The sequence below is a fragment of the Apteryx mantelli genome, chromosome 33, assembly GCF_036417845.1.
Source record: "Apteryx mantelli isolate bAptMan1 chromosome 33, bAptMan1.hap1, whole genome shotgun sequence".
NCBI classification, from domain to species: Eukaryota; Metazoa; Chordata; class Aves; order Apterygiformes; family Apterygidae; genus Apteryx; species Apteryx mantelli.
In genome coordinates, this window is record NC_090010.1 from 3,502,313 (window position 1) to 3,522,187 (window position 19,875).

The following is a 19,875-nucleotide window of genomic DNA, read 5'->3' on the forward strand; positions in this document are numbered from 1 at the left end:
CATGCACACACTCACACCGCCTGTACCCACCTCACGCAGGCACAGAAATGCACACCCATGCACCCAGCACCCCCTGCACACACACAAATAAATGTGCACACACGCACACACACACACTGCCCCCACACCCAGGACCCCCCCACACACACTCACACTCACACACACACTCCTGAACCCAGCACCTCCCCTGCCACACACCCAGCCGTGCACCCGGCAAGCGCACGCACATGCACACCTCCTGCACCCTCACGCACACCTTTCCCGCACCCCTCAACGCACACCCCTTCACACATACACCCTGCATGCACACACAACCCCCCAAACCCAACACCCCTGCACACACACACCCCGCACCCGCTGCACACCCAGAAACACACCTGCACACCCAGACACCGCCTGCAGCACATACACCCTGCACACACACACACCGTGCGCACACACACACGCACAAACCGCAACCCCTGCACACACACACCTGCACACAAGACCCCCCCCCCCGCACACACCCGCACACACCCCCCGCACAGCCCCGCTCTCCCGCGTCCCCCCGGCGCCCCGCTCCCGCCCCTCCCGCCGTGCCCGGGGCCGGCGGCTCGCGCCGTCGAGCGGCGGCGGCGGCGCGGGGCTGCGGCTCGGGCGGCGGCGGCGGCGGCGGCTCCACGTGCGCTCCGGGCCGCGGGCGCCAGGTACCGGCGGCACCGGGGGGCGGCGGCACCGGGGGGCGGCGGCGGCGCGCGCCCCCGGGGACCCCGAGCGGGGCGGGGCGGAGCGGGGCGGGGGGGGGGGGGGGGCCCCGGGCACCGGGCACCGGCCGGCCCTGGCGCAGCCGCCCCGGGTGTCGCTGCCCCCCGGCCCGCCGCCGCCGGGGCGCAGCGGGGAGAGCGCGGCGCGGCGCGGCGGGGCTCCGGCGGGGTCCCCTTCCCGGGGGGGTCCTTCCCGATCCCGGGGGTCCCGCTCCCCTGGGGGGCTCCCGCTCCCGGGGGGGGGCTCCCGCTCCCGGGCAACTTGGCGAGAAGTTGCCCCGCGCGTCCGGGCGGCTCTGCGCTCCTGCGGCTCCATCCCGGCTCCGGTCCCGGCTTCGGTCCCCAGCTCCATCCCGGCTCCATCAGCGGCTCCGGTCCCGGTTATATCCGCGACTCCGGTCCCGGCTCCATCCGCGGCTCCATCCCGGCTCCATCAGCGGCTCCGGTCCCGGCTCCATCCCCGGCTCCGGTGCCGGTTATATCCACGACTCCGGTCCCGGCTCCATCAGCGGCTCCGGTCCCGGTTATATCCACGACTCCGGTCCCAGCTCCATCCCCGGCTCCATCAGCGGCTCCGGTGCCGGTTATATCCACGACTCCGGCGGCGGCTCCGTCCCCGGTGCCGGTTACATCAGCAGCCCCACCGTCGGCTCGGCTCTCGGCTACAGCATCGGCTCCGGCGCCGGCGCCGGTGCCGCCTCCGCGGGCGGCCCAGCCGCGACCCGGTGCGCGGCCCCGGCGGCACCATCGCGCCCAAGGGCGAACCGGACCTGCTGGCGCTGGCCGCCGCGCGGCTGAGCCGCCGCAGGCGGGTGGCGGCGGCCGCCGTCGGCGTGGCCATGGTGCTGGTGCTGCTCGTGGCCATCCCGCTGCTGGTGCACAGCTCCAAGGCCGCGGCGCACTACGAGATGCTGGGCAGCTGCCGCATGGTCTGCGACCCCTACCCGGGCCCCGGCCCCGGCCCCGGCCCCGGCCCCGGCGCCGGGCCCGAGCTGGCCGCCGCCTCGCCGCCGCCCTTCCTGCCCGGCGCCAAGGGCGAGCCGGGCCGCAAGGGCCGCGCCGGCGTGCGGGGCCCCCCGGGGCCGCCGGGGCCGCGGGGGCCGCCGGGGGAGCCGGGCCGGCCGGGGCCGCCGGGGCCGCCGGGCCCGGGCCCGGGCGGCTACATCCCCTCCTTCTACAGCCCCAAAATCGCCTTCTACGCGGGGCTGCGGAAGCCCCACGAGGGCTACGAGGTGCTGCGCTTCGACGACGTCGTGACCAACGTGGGCAACTACTACGAGCCGTCGAGCGGCAAGTTCACCTGCCCCCTGCCCGGCATCTACTTCTTCACCTACCACGTCCTCATGCGCGGCGGCGACGGCACCAGCATGTGGGCCGACCTCATGAAGAACGGGCAGGTACGGGCCTGCCGCCCCCCGGCCCGCGCCCCCCGGCTCGGCTCCCCCGGCCCCTTCCCCAGCCCGCTGCCACCCGGCTCCCCCAATCCCGGCTCCCCCAGTCCCGGCTCCCCCAATCCCGGCTCCCCCATCCCGCTTCCCCAATCCCGGCTCCCCCATCCCTGCTCCCCCCCCTCCCGTTTCTCCCATCCCGGCTCCCCGCCCCGTGCCCGGCGGAGCGGCCCCGGGCGCAGCTCCATCCCGGCCGCCCGGCATCTCCGCTGCCTCCCGGGGCATCGGCCGCAAAACGCGCCGCCGGGCCGGGCCGGGCCGGGTCCCCCGGAGCCGCGGGCAGCCCGGAACGGCACCGCCGGTGCTCGCGGGGGCAGGGGGCTCTGTCCCGGGAGGAAAACCCGGGAGCGGCAGGGAGGGGGGGCTCCGCCGAGCCCGTCGGGGCACAGCCCCAGCCGGGACCCGCCCGGCGGCTCCGTTAGCGGCGAGGACGCGGCCGCGCTCGCGCTCGACGTTTTCCATTTATCAGGGATAAACGAGGCGTCGATCCGCCGCGATCGCTGCCGGCTCCGCTGGGAGCTGCCTCCCTCCCCGGGGGCCCCGGGAGCACCCGGTAACGCCGGGGGGCAGCGCCGGGGTGTGTGAGGGGGGGCAGCCCCAGGGCAGCCCCGACCCCAAAATCTCTGCAGCCACACTGGGGGCTGCGGGACCCCCCTGCTCACCGGGACCCCCATGATTGCTGGGATCCCCCATGCTCATCGGGACCCCGGTCCCCATGGGGCTCGGGGCAGGCGGGGGCCAGGGTGGGGAGGGCCCCGGCTGGAGTCAGTTCGGGAGCAGCTGGGGAGCCCGGACGCCTGGGTCCACGGCCCGGCTCTGCCGCAGACGGGCTGCATGACCTTGAGCGGCGATGGGCAGTGGAGGCCGAGGGGGGCTGGCTCAGCACCGTCCCCCCGCCAGCTCAGCACCCCGGCCTGGGCTCGGGGTCCCTGGCTCACGGCTGTGCCCCCAGGTGCGGGCCAGCGCCATCGCCCAGGACGCCGACCAGAACTACGACTACGCCAGCAACAGCGTCATCCTGCACCTGGACGTGGGGGACGAGGTATTCGTCAAGCTGGACGGCGGCAAGGTGCACGGCGGCAACACCAACAAGTACAGCACCTTCTCTGGCTTCATCATCTACCCGGACTGAGCCGGGGGCCCCCGCGCCCCGCCGCCCTCCCCACCCCACGGCACCCGCCCCACAGGGGCTGGGACAGCGCTGCAGGGCCGGGCACCGCTGGGGGCAGCGGGGATGGGGGGTTTCCTCGTGCAAAGGGGGGGCCGGGGAGCCCCCCAGTCCCTTGCACCGCAGAGGCTCTGGAGGTAAATGCGTAAATGCATGTTCTCCCCCCCCCGCTGCTGGGCTCCCCACGGCGCCCACAGCCCTGCGGCGGTGCAGGACAGCGCCGTGGTGAGCCGCCCCCGCACGCGCATGTGCGTGAAGGTGCAGCTGCCCCAGCGCGGGCTGCCCCAGCACCCTCCGTCCCCAGCTACACGGCGGGCAGGGCCGCGGCAGCTCCGTGCTACGCGTGCGCGAGGGCACACGCACGCTCCCTGCCCTCGTGCACACGCGCGAGCACGCGCAGGCGCTCCCTGCCCTGCGCACACACCCCACGCGCTGCCCCTCCGCACGTGCGCACCCTCACGCATGCTGCCCCCGGCACACCCGTGTGAATATGCTCGCAGCCCCCGTGCACACACGCGCACCCACCCGCGGCCCCCGTGCGCTACCCCGCATGCCAGCACAGCCCCCGGGGCCGCGCACCCTTGCTGCACCCGCGCTGCCACGCAGCGGCCCCGTGCCGGGCTGTCCCCGTCCCCGAAACGTGCGTCTGGTCGTTGCACTTGTTGTTTGCCCCCCCCCCCAATAAAATACTCTGGTTTTGGACGTGCAGCTGCTGCGTTTGCCTCCCGCGCCGGCCCTGGGGGACGGGGGCAGCCCAGTCCCGGGGGGGGGGGGGGGGGGAACGGGACGCGCGTTCCGGAGCGCTGGGGGTGGCTGCACCCCGCCGCCCCGCCGCCCCGTCCCCGTCTGTCGCCTGTCACCGCTGCGCGCGGCGCCGCGGCGGTAATGAGCTCGCCAGCGGCCGGCGGCGACAGTAATTGGCACCTTCCCGCCGAGCAGGCTGGGAACCGGCGCGGAGCCGGAGCCGGGCGCCCTCCCCGCGTGCGCCGCTGCGGGGGCACCCGCGACTCCCCGCGGAGGGAGCTGTGCCCACCCCAACGGGCTGCAACCCGGGGGGACGGGGCGGCGGCGGGACCCAGGCGTCCGGGCGGCCCCGTCCCCGGCGTGCCGGTGCTGCCATCGCGTGGCCAGCGGCCAGGACGGCGCAGCTGCGGGGGCACCGCGGTGCCGTGGCCCTGCAGGAAGGGGGGGGGGGAGGGAAGCCCCCGGGCAGGACCCCCCCCCCCCAAAACACCCCAGGAGACCCGACAGCAGCCTGCAAGTGCAAACGGTACTTTATTACCTGCGCGGGCGCAAGCGGCATCATCGCCGCCATGAGCGCCGGGAGGGCGCCCGGGGGCTCCGCGGGGGCCGCGCGTCCAGCCAGACCCCCCCCCCCCCCGCACACCAGGCAGGGAAGCAGCTCCGGCTGCGGACGTCGCCGTCAGCTCTGAGGGGGGGTCGGGAGCAGCGTCGTGGGGTCCGTCCCCGTCCCCGTCACCCCGGGCGGCCCAGGCTGGCGGGCGGCGAGTCGTCCCCGCCGTCCCCGCCAGCCCCGGGGTGGCCGATGGGGATAAAGTGCTGCAGGGGGAGAGGGGCAGGAGCTGGCACCGCCGCCAACCCACGTACCCCCCCCGCACCCCCCCCCCCCCCCACAGAAAAGGGCTGCGGGCCCAGGCGTCCGGCCCTGCCGCGCGGGGGCAGCCCCGGGCAGCCGCCCCGCGGGGGCCCAGGCGTCCGGGCGCCCCGACCCACCTTGGCGTCCTGCGCCTGCAGCAGCTGCCCGACGGGCTCGGGGCAGCGCGGGGGCCGGGGGGGCCGCCGGGGGGGCCGGCTGGTGTAGAAGGCGCACTCGTCGTCCAGGCAGGCCTCGTGGAAGCGCTGCGGGGCCGCCTGCAGCGAGCCCAGGCGCTGCCGCAGCGCCGCCACGCGGGACGGCGGCACCGCCAGGGGCGACGGAGCCGCTGCCGCCCCCCCCGAGCCGGGGGCTGGGGGGGCCGCGGGGGCGCCGCAGCCCTGCCGGTCCCCTCCGGGCGCTGGGGGCACAGGGACAGCGACGCTGCCCCCCCTGTCCCCCTCCTGGGACGAGGACACGGGGACAGCGTTGGGGACACAGTGCTGAGTGTCTTTTGCCCCCCCCCCCCGCTGGGTTGGGGCACAGGGCCCCTCCAGACCCCCCCCCCCATCCCATCCTCCAGGGTTCCCCCCATGTCCCCCCCCAGGGATCCCCACAGTCCTGACCCCAGGACCCCCCCCAACCCTGACACTGAGGGTCCCCCCCCCCATCCCCAGGACCACCCCATCCCCAGGACCCCCCCCACCTCCCCAGAGCCCCCCCACTCTGACATTGAGGGTCCCCCCATACCCAGGACCCCCCCTACCTCCCCAGAGCCCCCCTCACCCTGACATTGAGGGTCCCCCCCAACCCCAGGACCCCCCCCCAACCCCAAGGCCCCCCAGCCCCAGCCTGCCTCCGCCGTCGCCTCGGGGTCCCGCCGTCCCTCGTCCCCCACGAAGAGCCGCACCACGGTCGTGTCCTGGGGAGGGTCCTGCAGTGAGCGCGGGCGAGGGGGGGCCCCGCCGCCCCCCCGGAGCCCCTCGGGGGGGGGTCCCCAAGGGCTCTGCCCCCCCCTCCCCACCCCCAGCACTCACCTGGGCCGGGCCGGCGCGCTCGGCGGCGCAGGGCTTGGTGTCGGGGCTGGCCTGGGGGGACAGGGCCAGCCCCCAGCGCGCCCCGGGGGTCTGCGGGGGGACGGCGCCGTGAGCGGGGCTTTGGGGGGGGGGAAGGGGGGGGCCGCAGCGGGACCCCCCCTCCCCCCGCACCTCCAGCCCCCCGGCGATGGGGAGGGGGCAGACACCCACCTGCTGGGCACCCGCCGGCGGGCGCCGGGCACAGGGCGTGCGGAAGAGGGGCGGCCGCTGGCTGCGGAGCTGCAGGCGCTGCGGGGACGAGAGGGGCCGGTGGGACCCCGGAGAGGACCCAGGCGTCCGGGGGTCCCCCCCCCCTCCCACCGTGCCCCCCCCCCCCGTCCCGATACCCACCTCCACCCGGGTGACGGGCACGCGGCGGGCAGAGCCGAAGGGCGAGCGGAAGCGGGCGTCCGCAGTGCCGGCTGCCGCCGGGGTCTCGGCGCCTGCGGGGAGGGGGACAAGGGGGGGCCCTGAGCTGTGGCCGGACCCCCGGGGGGGGGGCTGGGACCCCCTGGGAGGCAGCTGGACCCCCGGGGGTGGCAGGGACCCCCGGGGGGGCAGCCAGGACCCCCTGTGGGGCACTGGGACCCCCCAGTGGGGCAGTGGAGACCCCCAAGAGGGCAGTCAGACCCCCCCCGAGGAGCAGCAAAGACACTCAGGGGGGGCAGCCAGACCCCCAAATGGGGCAGCAGGGACCCCCCGGGGTGGCAGTGACCCCATGGGGGGCAGCCAGACCCCCAATGGGGCACTGGGACCCCCCAGTGGGGCAGTGGAGACCCCCGAGAGGGCAGTCAGACCCCCCTGAGGGGCAGCAAGGACACTCGGGGGGCAGCCAGACCCCCCGAGGGGCAGCAGGGACCCCCCGAGGGGGTGGCCAGACCCCCCCCCCCGGCTCACCTACCCGTGGGGCGCCGCGCCGTGGGGCTGCTCTCCAGCAGGGGGGTGCCCGCAGGGCCCCCCAGCACCGAGGCCCGGCGCTCCTGGGGAGGGGGAAGACGTCAGCGGGGCGCCGGGGCCGGGGGAGCCCCCTGCCCGGTCCCGCGCCCCCCGGGCGACTCACCGCGGAGGGGGGGCACCCCGGGGTGCCCCTCAGCGGGACGCGGCGGGCCAGGCCGAGGGCACCGGCAGGCCCCACGGCGGCCTGGCCCAGCCCCAGCCCCGCCAGGGCGGCCGCCAGCTCCGGCACGGAGTCGCCGTCTGCGGGGAGAGGGAGCCGTTATGGGGGGGGGGGGGGGAACCAGCCGGGACCCCTCCCCACGGCGGGGGTGGGGGGTCGCCCGGACGCCTGGGCCCCTCTGGGGTGCACTCACCCGCCTTGGCGGCGCCGGCGGGACCCCCCTCCGCGGGCCGGGCGCTGCCGAGAGACGCGAGAGCCCCGTGAGCCGGACAGGGCCTCCCCACACGTGCGGCGAGTTGGCCGGTCTCAGCCCACGCCGCTTCCCCCCCCCGGCGCCCCTCACCTGCACGTGGAGCTCGTCCCCTGCGGCTGGGGGGGCCGGAGGGCGAGGGGCTGCAGCGGCACGCGCTGCGCCAGGCCGCCCCCCGACCCGGCGGCTTTGGTGGCGGTGCCGGGGGGGCTGGTGGCGGCGGCGGCGGGGGGGCCGGGGGGGCCGCGGTGGCCGCGGGCGAGGACGGGCAGGCGGCTGCAGCCCCGCGGCCCCGGCGGCCGGTTCTCCTTGCCGGACGGGGGTCCTGGTGCCTGCTGCGCTTCGGCCATGGCCGCGGGGCCGCGCCGGCGCCTGGGGGCGGGGGGGGGGGGGAACCCCGGTGTGACGTCATCGGGGACCCCCCCCCAACATCCCCTCCAACATCCCCAAACACTCCCCGGCGTCCCTCTTGGGACCCCCCTCCCCAACTGAGGTATCCCCGGAGCCCCACTGCTGTCAACGAGCCCCCACGCCGGGGGTCACCCCCGCGTGACGTCATGGGGGACCCCCTCCCGAGGACACCCTCGCGTGACGTCATGGAGGACCCCCCTCCCGGGACCCCCCCCCGAGCGATGCCGTGGGGCCCTCTCCCGTGTCCCCGAGCCCCCCCCATCCCCACCCCACGGGTTCCCCCTCCCCAAATCTGGGATCACCCCGCTAATGACGTCATGGGTGCCCCCCAAGGGATCCCCCCCCACTCGGGACGCCCCTGGCGTGACGTCATTAGGGTCCCCACACGTACCCCAAAGGGAACCGCCCGTACCCCACACACCCCCCGGGGGTCCCCCCAACACCCCCCCCCCGCCGTGGCCCCCGCGTGACGTCACCCCCGCGCCCCGCGCGCACACCCGCGTCCGCCTCACTCGGTCCCGCCCGCTCCGCGGCGCCGCCGGTTTGTAGAATAGCAACCGCACTGATTGGCCGCGGCGCGTGGCGGGGCCGGCGCGTGGCGGACCAATGAGCAGCGCGGGAGGCGGGGCTGAGTGCGGCGCCCAGGTTTGGATTGGTGGACACCGCCCTAGATCCCGCCCAGTCGCCGGCAACGCGCAGCCTATCAGAGCGAGGGGGCGATCTCAAGAGGAAGCGCCTGACCATAGAGAGGAAGGGTTGGGTAGAGGGGCAGGAGGATTGTGGGATAGCGGGGTCCGCCGCCGGGCGGTGCCTCCGGGCGGCGCAGCCTGCTCCGTGCACCACCCCTGCACCATCCACCCTTACTCCCTGCACCCCTGCTCCATGCACGCACCCCTGCATCCTTGCTCCCTGCATCCCTGCTCCGTGCACCCAGCTCTGCACCCCTGCACCCTGCAGCCAGGTTTGCACCCCTGCTCCTTGCACCAGCCGTGCACCCCTGCTCCGTGCACCCCCGCTCCGTGCACCCCTGCACCCAGCCCTGCACCCCTGATACATGCGTCATGTGGCAGCCCTGCCCAGCTGCACCCCTGCTCCGTGCACCACCCCGACACCCGTGCCCCATGCACCCGGTCCTGCTCCATGCACCCCTGCCCCGTGCACCCGCCCTGCCCTGCCCCAGGCTGCACCCAGGGCTCGTACCCCAGCTCCAGCCCCGTGTTTGCCCGCAGGTGACACCCCCAGGCCCGTCCCCAATGCAGCCCCGTTGCACCCTGTGCACCTGCATGGCCCCAACGTCCCCGCAGACACAAGTGACACCAGTCCCATCCTCGCTGCAGTCTTTATTGCTTGGCCAAGCAGGATGGGGACATTCGTGGGGCCACGAGCTGGGCAGATGGCCAGGAGCCCCCAGCACCCCCCCGCCGGCCCCACACCTCTTGGCTCCCTGGGGCTGGGGCACCCCGAGCCCCACGGCATGGCAGGGGCAAGCAGGGGGCTGGAGGGGGGGCTGGGAGGGGACAACACCGGGACGAGCGGCACCGCCATCGGGGCGAGGGCAGCCAGGACCCCCCAGGTCGGGCAGGGCAGGAAACTGCTGCGTCCAGCCAAGTTTCCAGGACAGGGGAAATAAATAAATATCAATAAATACAAGGGGGAAGGAGCCATCTCGGCATCTGCCTGCGCCCGGCCATGAGCCCCGGCTCCAGGAGCAGCGCTTGGCACGCCAGCTCTGCGGCCGCATCCTGCCGGGGCGCTCGGCGGCTCCGGCTGCTCGATGGCTCCGGCGCCAGCCCACGCCGAACCCGTGTCCGGCTGCGTCACTGCCCAGGCTCCGCTCGCTCCTTGTGTGTCTCCGTCACCACCTGCTGCGGGGGGATGGCAGCGTCGGGGACGCGGGGACCCGGGCATCCCCCCGCTGCGCCCGCCGGCCCCTGGTGCTCACCTGCCCGTCCCGCGTCTCGATGGTTTTGATGAGCACCATCCTCCTGGCGTGCATCTCCACCGGCTGCGGCTCGAAGGCTGGGGCGCGGGGAGGCCGTCAGCCACCCCCCGAGCCCCCCCCGTCCCACGGGTGCACGTGGGTACGGTGCCACCCCGGGGTGCATGCAGGTGCATTGCCATGTGGGGTGCACGCGGGTGCAATGCCACCCCGGGGTGCATGTGGGTGCAAAGCCACCCTGGGATGCACGCAGGTGCAATACCACCCCAGGATGCACGCGGATGCAATGCCACCCCATGCAGGGGCATGACCAGGGGGACACACCGGGGCCCCCCGCAAGGTCCCCCCCTTCCCACCTCTCCTCTCCGGCCGTGGCTGCCCCTCACCTGAGCTCCTGGTGCTGAAGGGGGCCATGGCGTGCACGGGGATGGCGATCCTGGGGGGGGGGGGACGACGACAGCGGGTGAGCGGGGGGGGCCAGCCCTGGGCGGGGGGGGCCGGGGCCAGCACGGGGCTCACCGGCTCTCCTCGCCCTCCAGCAGCTTGCGGTACGTGGCGATCTCGATGTCCAGGGCCATCTTGACGTGCAGCAGGTCCTGGTACTCGCGCAGGTGCCGGCCCATCTCCTCCTTCATGTGCTCCATCTCCTGCTCCAGCCGCCCCACGGCGGCCTGGTAGGTGCCGATCTCGGCCCCGAACGCCGCCTCCATCTCCCGCATCTGCCGCTGCAGCGCCTCGTTCTGGGGGGGGGGCGGCGGGGGGGGTGGTGGTGAGGGGGGGCCACGCACGGCGTTGCCCCCGCCGCCGCCGGGGTGCCCGCGCCGCGCTCACCGTGCCCTTGAGCCCGTCCACCTCGCAGGTGAGGCTCTGGATGTGCCGCCGCGACTCGCTCATCTCCTGCTTGGCCAGCCGCAGCGCCTCGTGGTTGCGGTTCGCCGCGTCCGAGAGGTCGGCGAACTGCGGGGATTGGGGGGGACGGGGGGCATCAGGGCCGCCGGGGCCCCCCCGGCCCCGCGCGCCGCTCCCCGGCCCCGTACGGCGCGGCGCCCGCTACCTTGGACTTGTACCAGTCCTCGGCCTCCTGCAGGTTCCTCACGGCGATGCTCTCGTACTGGGTGCGGATGTCGCGCAGGGCGGCCGTCAGGTCCGGGGCGCACGCCTCCGCCCGTGCCGCCTCCGCCGGCGCCGCCCGGCTCTGCGCGCTCGCCTCCAGCTCCCGCAGCTCCTGCGCGCCCCGCCGGCACGTCACGCCACGCCACGCCACGCCACGGCGCGGTGCGGGGGTCCGGCTGCCCCCTGCCGTCCCCCCGCCACCCCCTCCCCACCTCCTCGTGCAGCTTCCTCAGGAACTGCAGCTCGTCCATGAGCAGCTCGATCTTGCGCTCCAGCTCCAGGCGGGACAGCGTGGCGTCATCCACGTCCTGCGGGGAGAGGAGCGGCCGAGCCGCAGGGGCGGCGCGGAGCGGACGGGGCCCCCCCCCGCATGTGTCCCCCATCCCCCCCCCCCCCCCGGGGCCTTTGCACGCTGCTGTGCACCAGGGGCTGGTGGGGCCGCGTGGGCGCAGCTGGGTGAAGCAGCCACGCACGAGACGGCGTCGCCGGCGGGCATTGCACGGGGCTGTGCATCGCACACGCAGATGCTGCCCGGCCTCCGCCGTGCCCCATGGGCTGCTCCGGCCCCCCCAGCCCCGGTGCCCATGCAGACACAGGCACGTGGACGTGGGCCGGCACAGGCCCCCCCCCGGGACCCCCTGACCACTCACCTTGCGGAAGAGCAGCAGGTTCTGCTCCGCATCCTCCCGCTTCTGCACCTCGTCCTCCAGCCTGGGCACAGCGGGAGTGAGGAGGCACCATGGGGGGGGGGGGGGGCGCCGGCACATCCCCTCCCAGGGCCACCGCCGTGCCCCCCCTTAGGGACACTGCCCTGCCCAGCACGTCACCATGTCCCCTCCCAGGGCCACTCCCTGCCCAGGGCCACCCCTCTGCAGTGTCCAGCTCCCCCCGTCCCTCCCAGTGCCCCCCCCCCCGGCCTCCGCCGCCCTGTCCCACCCCGTCCCTCCCGGTGTCCCCTGTGCATCCCCCGTCTCTCCCCCATTCACTCCCGGTCCCCGCCCTGGTGCACCGGCTGTAACCCCCGGGTTCCTCCCCGGTCCCCACCCCAGCACATCCCCGTGTGTCCCCCGGCGCACTCCCGGGTCTCTTCCCCAGCACATCCCTGTGCCCTCCCCGGTGCATCCCGCAGCCCCCACCCTAGTGCACCCCCCGGTGTCCTCCTTGGCACCCCCGGGTACATCCCCCGGTGCCCAGCCCAGCGCATCCTTGTGCATCCCTCTATCCTCTCCTCAGCACCCTCGGTGCATCCCCCGGTGCCCAGCCCAGCACATCCCTGTGCACCCCCCCGGTCCTCTCTTCAGCATCCCCCCGGTGCATCCCCCGGTGCCTGCCCCAGTGCATCCCTGTGCATCCCCCGGTGCTCAGCCCAGCACCCCCGGTGCATCCCCCGGCGCCCAGCCCCAGCGCATCCCTGTGCATCCCCCCGGTGCTCAGCCCCAGCGCATCCCGGTGCATCCCCCCGGTGCCCAGCCCATCATCCCCGGGTGCATCCCCCGGTGCCCAGCCCCAGCGCATCCCGGTGCATCCCCCCGGTGCTCAGCCCAGCACCCCCGGTGCATCCCCCGGTGCCCAGCCCCAGCGCATCCCTGTGCATCCCCCCGGTGCTCAGCCCCAGCGCATCCCGGTGCATCCCCCCGGTGCTCAGCCCAGTATCCTCGGTGCATCCCCCGGTGGCCGCCCCAGCGCATCCCTGTGCATCCCCCCGGTGCCCAGCCCAGCACCCCCGGGTGCATCCCCCGGCGGCCGCCCCAGCGCATCCCGGTGCATCCCCCGGTGCTCAGCCCAGCATCCCCGGTGCATCCCCCGGTGCCCAGCCCAGCACCCCCGGGTGCATCCCCCGGCGGCCGCCCCAGCGCATCCCCGTGCGCCCCCCCCCCCGGCGCGGGCCGCCCACCGCTGCCGCAGCGCCGCCAGGTCCCCGGCGAGCCCGTCGCGCTCGGCCTGCAGGCGGTCGCGGTCGCGGCCCAGGCGCTGCAGTCGCTCCCGCAGCTCCCGCAGCTCGTCGCGCAGCAGCCCGGCGGCGCGGGGGGGGGCGGCGGCGGCGGCGGCGCGGCCCAGCGCGGCCCGCAGCGCCCCGTTCTGCCGCTCCAGCGCCCGCACCCGCTCCAGGAAGGCGGCGAAGCGGTCGTTGAGCGCCGCCAGCTCGGCCCGCTCCGCGCTCCGCGCCGCCGCCGCCGCCGCCGCCAGCCCCGGCGGCCGCCCCGCAGCGACGGGCGGCGGCGCCCCGACGGCGCGGCGCAGCGAGGGGGCGCGGCCGCCGCCGCGGCTCATGGCAGCACCGGGAGGGCGGCGGCCGCCGCCACCGGCGCTTTATAGCGGGCGGCGGCTCCGCCCCGCCGGGGGGGACCCGGGCGGCCCGGCGCCAGGGGAGGGGTCTCCCCGACGGGGCGCGGAGCCCCCGTGGCCCCGGAGGAAGGGGATGCTCGGAGATTGGCCCCCCTCGGGGGTGCAGGGGCCGGGCGGTCCCGGGGGTGCAGGGTGTCCCCCCCCCTCCCCACCGGGGGACAGGGAGAGGGGCCCCGCAGTGCCCGGGGGCGCTGGGCTCTGCTGGATGGGGCGGGGGGTGCAGGTCCTGCCCCCCGTCGCCCCCCAGCCCCACAGGCTGTGCAGCCCCACGGCTGGGGGGGGGGGCGCGGAGCAGGTGTAGGGGGGCGGCTGCAGCGGGGTACCTGAATCAGCCGGTGCCTGCGGGGACCCTGCGCTGCTGATGGAGCCGGAGCCGGATAATGGGGGGGGGGGGGGTCAGTGCGGCAGCAGCATCGTGCTGGGAGCCAGCGCCAGCCCCCTCCTCCCCAGCCTCCGGCACCAGCCCCAGGGATTCGGCCCCCCCAGTGCCCCTGACACCCCCAGGCACCAGTGGCTGCTGGGAGGGGACCAGTACAACCAGCCTGCCCACTCCACCCGAGGGCCCCCAGGCCCCCCACCCTGGCTCCCAGGGCAGCGCTGGGGGCTCTCACACCTGGGATCAAATGCCTGGGTCTCCTGCCAGGAGCCCGGACTCCCGGGTTCCCTGTGGGGGGGCCGGGCGAGCCCCTTGGCATCCAGCCCATCCTCATTCCCCGGCGCACGGAGCCCCCATTGCCACCGCGGGCCCATCCTGCTTGGGATGCTGAGCCCCACGGAGCAGGGAGAGGCAGGCACTGCCTGTCCGGAGGGGCCGGGGCCCCCCCGGGCACCTGCGCTGTCCCTGCCCCCCAGCCGGTCGTGGGGGCTGGTGGGGCCGGCCATGACTCGGCTCTCTCCGGGGCCGCAGTGCCGTGCGCGGGGGCTCTGCCCGCCCCGGCCCCCCTTCCCTTCCCTTCCCTTCCCTTTCCTTCCCTTCCCTTCCCTCCCTTCCCAGGCAGCCGCTCGCAGGAGGGCGGCGCTTACGGGAAACGCTCCGGGCCTCTGCCCAGGGGCCTGGGGGCTCCCCGTGCTGGGGAGCAGAGACAGGGGCAAAGCCGGATGCTGGGGACACGGCAGGGGCGGAAGGGTCTCACTGGGGGTTTAACATCCCTTTTTGGTGCCGAAGCACCCAAAGGCCTTGGCAGGGCAGTACCCGGAGCCGGGCAAGGACAGTCCCCCCGCCGGCTCCACGGCAGGAGCTGGGGCATCACGGGGGCCCCAGCCCAGGCCCCCTGGGAGCTGCGTGGCCCCGGCGGCACGTCGAGGAAGCCGCTGCCTGGCTGCAGCCGCTGAAGCCCCTTGGGATGCCAACACCCCCGGCCCCGCTTGGGCTGTGCCCTGGGAGGTGGTGGGGGTCCCCAGGCTGGGGGTGCCCTGCAAACCCCCCACAACCTCCCCCAGCACCTGACCCCCACCCAGGGGTCCCAGACTGAGCTGGGGTCTCCCCAGACCAGGGGCATTGCACTGACTCCCCCCACAAGCCCAGCAGCCCCCCACCAAGCTTGGCACGCTGCAGACACCACGTACGCAGGCTGCGGCAGTGCCCTGGGATACCCCCTCCCCCCCGGAGCATCCCAGCCCCACGGTCACGCTCAGAGCCGCATCCTGCCCACGCACCCCACAGCCACCACCAGCACCCCTAGGCAGCACAGGAGGGCGCCTGGGAGCCAGCAGCGCAGCAGGCTGGGGGTGGCCAGGGACAGGGCAGACGAGGACAGTCCCCAGGGGCAGCAGACACATCCTGCTCCAGCAGGGACAGGGCTCCAGGCACCAGCCCAGCTTCCACCCCCTCCCCGGGGACAGTCCCCCAGTCCATCTCTGCAGCACGGGCCAGCATCACCAGGACCCCCGGGGCAGCACAGAGCACGGGGGTGAGACCACATCCCAGGCCTGGGGCAGACAGCTCAGCACTGGTGTAACCAGCCAGGCTCTCCCAGCAGGATCCATGACCAAGCCGGCCAAGGGCATCCACCTCGAACCCCCCCTCTCCATCAGCTGCCAGCTGGTGCTGGGCAGCCTTCCCAGGCAGCAGCCCCATCCCTCGGGATGTCCCACACACCCCACACGGCCCCAGCTGCCCGGCGTCCTGCCCGGGTCCCCACGGAGCCAGACTGTCAGCAGACAATGAACAAGAGGCCAGAATGGGATGAGCAATTTTAATGAACAGCTTCAGCCGCTGCAGCTCTCGGGAAGAGACAAGGCACTAGTATTCCTCCCCTTCCTCCTCGCCCTCCATGCTGTCTGCTCCCACCTCCTCATAATCCTTCTCCAGGGCAGCCATGTCCTCCCGCGCCTCCGAGAACTCCCCCTCCTCCATGCCCTCCCCCACGTACCAGTGCACGAAGGCACGCTTGGCGTACATCAGGTCAAACTTGTGGTCCAGGCGGGCCCAGGCCTCGGCGATGGCCGTCGTGTTGCTCAGCATGCACACGGCGCGCTGCACCTTGGCCAGGTCCCCGCCGGGAACCACCGTGGGCGGCTGGTAGTTGATGCCCACCTTGAAACCCGTGGGGCACCAGTCCACAAACTGGATGCTGCGCTTGGTCTTGATGGTGGCAATGGCAGCATTGACATCTTTGGGCACCACGTCGCCACGGTACAGCAGGCAGCAGGCCATGTACTTGCCGTGGCGAGGGTCACACTTCACCATCTGGTTGGCCGGCTCAAAGCAGGCGTTGGTGATCTCCGCCACCGTGAGCTGCTCGTGGTAAGCTTTCTCAGCAGAGATGACGGGGGCATAGGTGGCCAGGGGGAAGTGGATACGGGGGTAGGGCACCAGGTTGGTCTGGAACTCGGTCAGATCGACATTCAGGGCCCCATCAAAGCGCAGGGACGCCGTGATGGAGGACACGATCTGGCTGATAAGGCGGTTCAGGTTGGTGTAGGTGGGGCGCTCGATGTCCAGGTTCCTGCGGCAGATGTCGTAGATGGCCTCGTTGTCCACCATGAAGGCACAGTCGGAGTGCTCCAGGGTGGTGTGGGTGGTGAGGATGGAGTTGTAGGGCTCCACCACGGCTGTGGACACCTGTGGTGCCGGGTAGATGGAGAACTCCAGCTTGGACTTCTTGCCATAGTCGACAGAGAGGCGCTCCATGAGCAGGGAGGTGAAGCCAGAGCCGGTGCCCCCACCGAAACTGTGGAAGACCAGGAAGCCCTGCAGGCCTGTGCACTGGTCAGCCTGTTGAGAGAGCCCCAGTTGGGTTTGGACAAGTCAGCCATGACTCCGCACTCTGCTCCTTCCCAGGGCAGGTCTAGCAGGAGCCTCCTGCCCCAAGCAAGGCTGTGGGCAGCGAGCTACCAGCCTTTGATCCACCAGGAACACCCTGAGCAGAGCCAGCAGAGGAGCAGGTCCCGCCAGCCCAGGCGCCAGCCCCGGCGTGAGAACAGAGGTTCAAAGAGCTCGGGAAGCCTCACCAGCTCAACCAGCCCTTCCAGGGGCACCCACGCAATGGGGCCACATGGTCCCTGGGCACAACGCGGCCCTTTCTCCCCTCCGCAGCCCAGCCATGCTCGGATGGAGCTGCATCGCCACTGGGGCAAGAGTGCTGGTACACGGGATACTGGGGACAGCAGGGACCAGGGCTGAGAGCACCACAACCCGCAGCACCCTCTGCCCTGGGCGCCAGTCACCTCCCTCCCCAGGGCTCAGGGCCACCCTTCGCTCTTAGGCTGATGCAGCCCATCACCTCGCCCAGGTCCTGGATGAGCTGCTAATCACCTCCCTGCAGAGCCATTCCCCTCCCCGGGGCAGCCCAGGCTGCAAGCCCACCCCAAGCCCCCATCTGCCCCCCACCCCCCAAGCCAGCACCGCTGGAGGCTGCCCACCAGCTTGCGGATGCGGTCGAGGACCAGGTCGATGATCTCCTTGCCGATGGTGTAGTGCCCCCGCGCGTAGTTGTTGGCCGCATCCTCCTTGCCCGTGATCAGCTGCTCGGGGTGGAAGAGCTGCCGGTAGGTCCCTGTGCGCACTTCGTCTGCGGAACAAGGCCGGGCATCCCGTTAGCACCGGTGATGCCGCCGCCACCGCGGCCCCCCCGCCCCGCGCCCGGCCCCGCGCTCACCGATCACCGTCGGCTCCAGGTCCACGAAGACGGCGCGCGGCACGTGCTTGCCGGCCCCCGTCTCGCTGAAGAAGGTGTTGAAGGAGTCGTCGCCGCCGCCGATGGTCTTGTCGCTGGGCATCTGCCCGTCGGGCTGGATGCCGTGCTCCAGGCAGTACAGCTCCCAGCAGGCATTGCCGATCTGCACGCCCGCTTGGCCCACGTGGATGGAGATGCACTCACGCTGCGGGGCATTGCGAGAGGCGTTGGGGTCTGGCTCCCTTCGGGGCACCGTTGCCCCCCCCTCCCAGCCGTGGGGCTCCAGGCCGGCTGCGAAGGGGCTCAGCCCCCCCATCGCTTCCCCCTGCCCCAGAGCTGGGAACTGGGTTTTTACCCCGGGTTAACGCCCGGCTCCCTCCACCCGAGGCACGTAACGGGACGGCCGGGCAGCCCCAGCCTCCTGAAAGGGGCTATTCTTCGCCAGGGCCCCGCTTTGTGCCACCGAGCCGCTTCCAACAAATGCGCGAGGCAGCCGGTTCCCGTCCGCGGCCGAGGGAGCTCGGGGGGCCCCCACGATTTATATAAGAACAGGCCAGTCTCCAGAGCCAGGGGACATTCCTGGCGGGACCCATGGAAACACTCCCCTTTTCACTGCCTGATCCCTGCTCCTCCAGCAATTGTGTAACCCTCTGAGCTCATTTGGCCTCCATGTTAATCCCATTCTTTTGGTACAAGGCCTTTTCCCTTTAAGCCAGCTTAAATCTGCAAGCGCCTGCCATCTGACTCACGGGAAAAAATGCCAGATAAGCAGTGGCGAGGGCTGTAATTTGCAGGGCTGAGGTCAGAAGACGGCGCTGAACCCGGAGGGCAGCCAGCACCTTTGCATGTCTGACGCCGGCGGGCACAGGCCACCTCCGCTCCTGGGAACGGCACCCGGCGAAGGCTCCCACTCCCGTGCGTGAGCCCAGCGCTCGGCAGCTCCGGCACTTGGCCGCAGCCCAGCAAAGTCAGCAAACAAACTCCAAGGGCTGGGGAAAAAGTTCCCCAAGCACCGCGGGAAAGTCTGGGAGGAGATTCCCACGAGTTTCCGCTGTCTGTTGCGCTGCCCGGCGTAGGGACGGCAGCTCGCCGAGCGGTGGGGAGCTCCTGCCAGCGGCACTGGCTGCTGCTGGTTTCACCCAGGTGGGGATGACAGGGTGGGGGCCTGCCCCTGCCATCACCCCACGCTGCTGACACTGCCGTGACTCACCCCCACCTGGCTGCGGGTGCAAACTCCCCAGCCCAGGTCGGGCTCCCAGCAAGGGAAGCCTCTGAACCTGGTCACCAGGAACGGAGTAACAATAGAGTCACCCCAGCACCCCCAAATCCACCTTTTTTGGGCAGGTTTTCCTTCCTGCTTATATGCAGCCAGCCCCATGAGGCTGCACAGCTTAATGGTGAGGCCCTGGCAGGAAGTGGAGACCCGGTGTGGCTCCTGGCAACCCCAGGCCAGCTGCTGCATCCCTGTGTGCCCCCAAACCAAGGGGCAGAGCACCCCAGGGCACAGGTCTTGCACATCCCTGGGGCAGGGTCACCCAGACTGGCAAGCCCATGGGCAGATGGGGACTGCTGCCCTGGCCATGGAGTAACCAAGGCCTCTGCAATCCCTTGCCCCACACATTGCCTTGCTCTCAGGGCATGCAAGGACCTTGCTTTCCACCCTGGCACATGGGGGGCCCTGCACCCCAGACCCCCAGCCCCACATGGTGGCCTTGAGGCATGCAAGGGCCTAAGGCATCCCCCACTCCACACACTGCCCTGGGGCACATGGGAACCCTACAGCCCCTACCCCACACATGGCTCTAGTTTTGGGGCATGCAAGGGCCCCAGATGCTGCCATGAGCCATGTAAGAGCCCCACACCCTGCCCTAGGGCATGCAGCAGCCTTGCGACCCTCCAATCCCCACCCCACACACTGCCCAGGCTTTAGGGCATGTAAGGCCCTGCACTGCCCCCCACGTGCTTCCCCAGCCCATGCATGGGCCCCACGCATTGCCCCCCAAGCCACCCCAGCCCCCCGCACGGGCGCCCGGCGGAGGGCAGCCTCGAACCCGCGCCCTCACCATGTCGCTCACTGCCCGACCAGTTACGGAGCCGCTGGTGAGAGGGACGCGAGGTGCCGCGTGGGGCCGAGGCCTTTTATACCTCGGGGGGCGGGGCGTCCGCGGAGGGGCGGGGACTACGGGAGGGGCCCCGCCCTCTCCCCGCGCCCCGCCCTCCCCGCCCCGCCTCGAGTGCGATTGGCCGATTCGAAAGTTGGAGCGGGCACGTCGCGGTGACGTCAGCAGAGTGGAATGTGGGGGGCGAGAGGCGCGGAGCGGGGGCGGGGAGAGGGGCGGGGCGTCCGATACGGGGGCGGGGCCAGGAGGGGGCCGGGCGGGGGCGGGGGCGGGAGCGGGGAGGGCTGTGCTGGGGAAGGGGGGCAGGAGGGGGCAGGAGCCGGGGGCAGGAGGGGACTGGGCAGGAGGGCAGCTGCTGGGGGGCAGGACAAGGGTTGGGGGCAGAATGGACGAGGCTGTGGCACGGGGGGGCTGTGCTGGGGCAGGGGCTGG

At 73.3% G+C, this 19,875-nt stretch overlaps 4 protein-coding genes across 4 annotated transcripts; 1 reads left to right on the top strand and 3 right to left on the bottom strand.

Moving 5' to 3' along the window:
- Nucleotides 1-1,582: 1,582 nt before the first annotated feature.
- Nucleotides 1,583-3,424, top strand: C1QL4 (complement C1q like 4). The gene is made up of 2 exons (XM_067313967.1): nucleotides 1,583-2,140; nucleotides 3,144-3,424. The coding sequence occupies exons 1-2, from the start codon at nucleotides 1,583-1,585 to the stop codon at nucleotides 3,321-3,323; spliced, it is 738 nt and encodes a 245-aa protein (XP_067170068.1). The 3' UTR covers nucleotides 3,324-3,424.
- Nucleotides 3,425-4,615: 1,191 nt separating this feature from the next.
- On the bottom strand, nucleotides 4,616-8,333 carry TROAP (trophinin associated protein). Its single transcript, XM_067313965.1, has 11 exons — nucleotides 8,320-8,333; nucleotides 7,490-7,768; nucleotides 7,340-7,383; nucleotides 7,090-7,226; nucleotides 6,931-7,009; nucleotides 6,381-6,472; nucleotides 6,201-6,278; nucleotides 5,991-6,080; nucleotides 5,810-5,875; nucleotides 5,094-5,417; nucleotides 4,616-4,919 (listed from the first exon to the last, which is right to left on the bottom strand). Exons 2-11 carry the CDS (start codon nucleotides 7,744-7,746, stop codon nucleotides 4,836-4,838), a joined length of 1,251 nt encoding a protein of 416 aa, XP_067170066.1. The 5' UTR covers nucleotides 7,747-7,768; nucleotides 8,320-8,333; the 3' UTR covers nucleotides 4,616-4,835.
- A 952-nt stretch (nucleotides 8,334-9,285) lies between these two features.
- PRPH (peripherin) lies at nucleotides 9,286-13,130 on the bottom strand. The gene is made up of 9 exons (XM_067313953.1): nucleotides 12,754-13,130; nucleotides 11,510-11,570; nucleotides 11,072-11,167; nucleotides 10,801-10,971; nucleotides 10,578-10,703; nucleotides 10,266-10,486; nucleotides 10,133-10,182; nucleotides 9,750-9,826; nucleotides 9,286-9,672 (listed from the first exon to the last, which is right to left on the bottom strand). Exons 1-9 carry the CDS (start codon nucleotides 13,128-13,130, stop codon nucleotides 9,625-9,627), a joined length of 1,227 nt encoding a protein of 408 aa, XP_067170054.1. The 3' UTR covers nucleotides 9,286-9,624.
- Nucleotides 13,131-15,386: 2,256 nt separating this feature from the next.
- LOC106492953 (tubulin alpha-1C chain) lies at nucleotides 15,387-19,467 on the bottom strand. Its single transcript, XM_067314110.1, has 4 exons — nucleotides 19,387-19,467; nucleotides 17,306-17,528; nucleotides 17,070-17,218; nucleotides 15,387-16,422 (listed from the first exon to the last, which is right to left on the bottom strand). Exons 1-4 carry the CDS (start codon nucleotides 19,387-19,389, stop codon nucleotides 15,448-15,450), a joined length of 1,350 nt encoding a protein of 449 aa, XP_067170211.1. The 5' UTR covers nucleotides 19,390-19,467; the 3' UTR covers nucleotides 15,387-15,447.
- Between the last annotated feature and the right edge of the window lie 408 nt (nucleotides 19,468-19,875).

Excerpts from the sequence above, each read along its gene's own strand:
- LOC106492953 (XM_067314110.1), bottom strand. Across the intron at positions 17,219-17,305 it reads CCTGGAGCCGACGGTGATCG|ACGAAGTGCGCACAGGGACC; the intron begins GTGAGCGCGGGG and ends CTTGTTCCGCAG. Across the intron at positions 16,423-17,069 it reads TCGACCGCATCCGCAAGCTG|GCTGACCAGTGCACAGGCCT; the intron begins GTGGGCAGCCTC and ends CTCTCTCAACAG.
- TROAP (XM_067313965.1), bottom strand. The coding sequence starts at position 7,746 with ATGGCCGAAGCGCAGCAGGCACCAGGACCCCCGTCCGGCAAGGAGAAC. Across the intron at positions 7,384-7,489 it reads GGGACGAGCTCCACGTGCAG|CGCCCGGCCCGCGGAGGGGG; the intron begins GTGAGGGGCGCC and ends GTCTCTCGGCAG. Across the intron at positions 4,920-5,093 it reads TGCAGGCGCAGGACGCCAAG|CACTTTATCCCCATCGGCCA; the intron begins GTGGGTCGGGGC and ends CTCCCCCTGCAG.
- PRPH (XM_067313953.1), bottom strand. The coding sequence starts at position 13,130 with ATGAGCCGCGGCGGCGGCCGCGCCCCCTCGCTGCGCCGCGCCGTCGGG. Across the intron at positions 11,571-12,753 it reads CTGGCGGCGCTGCGGCAGCG|GCTGGAGGACGAGGTGCAGA; the intron begins GTGGGCGGCCCG and ends CGCTGTGCCCAG. Across the intron at positions 10,183-10,265 it reads CTGGAGGGCGAGGAGAGCCG|GATCGCCATCCCCGTGCACG; the intron begins GTGAGCCCCGTG and ends CCCCCCCCCCAG.
- C1QL4 (XM_067313967.1), top strand. The coding sequence starts at position 1,583 with ATGGTGCTGGTGCTGCTCGTGGCCATCCCGCTGCTGGTGCACAGCTCC. Across the intron at positions 2,141-3,143 it reads ACCTCATGAAGAACGGGCAG|GTGCGGGCCAGCGCCATCGC; the intron begins GTACGGGCCTGC and ends CTGTGCCCCCAG.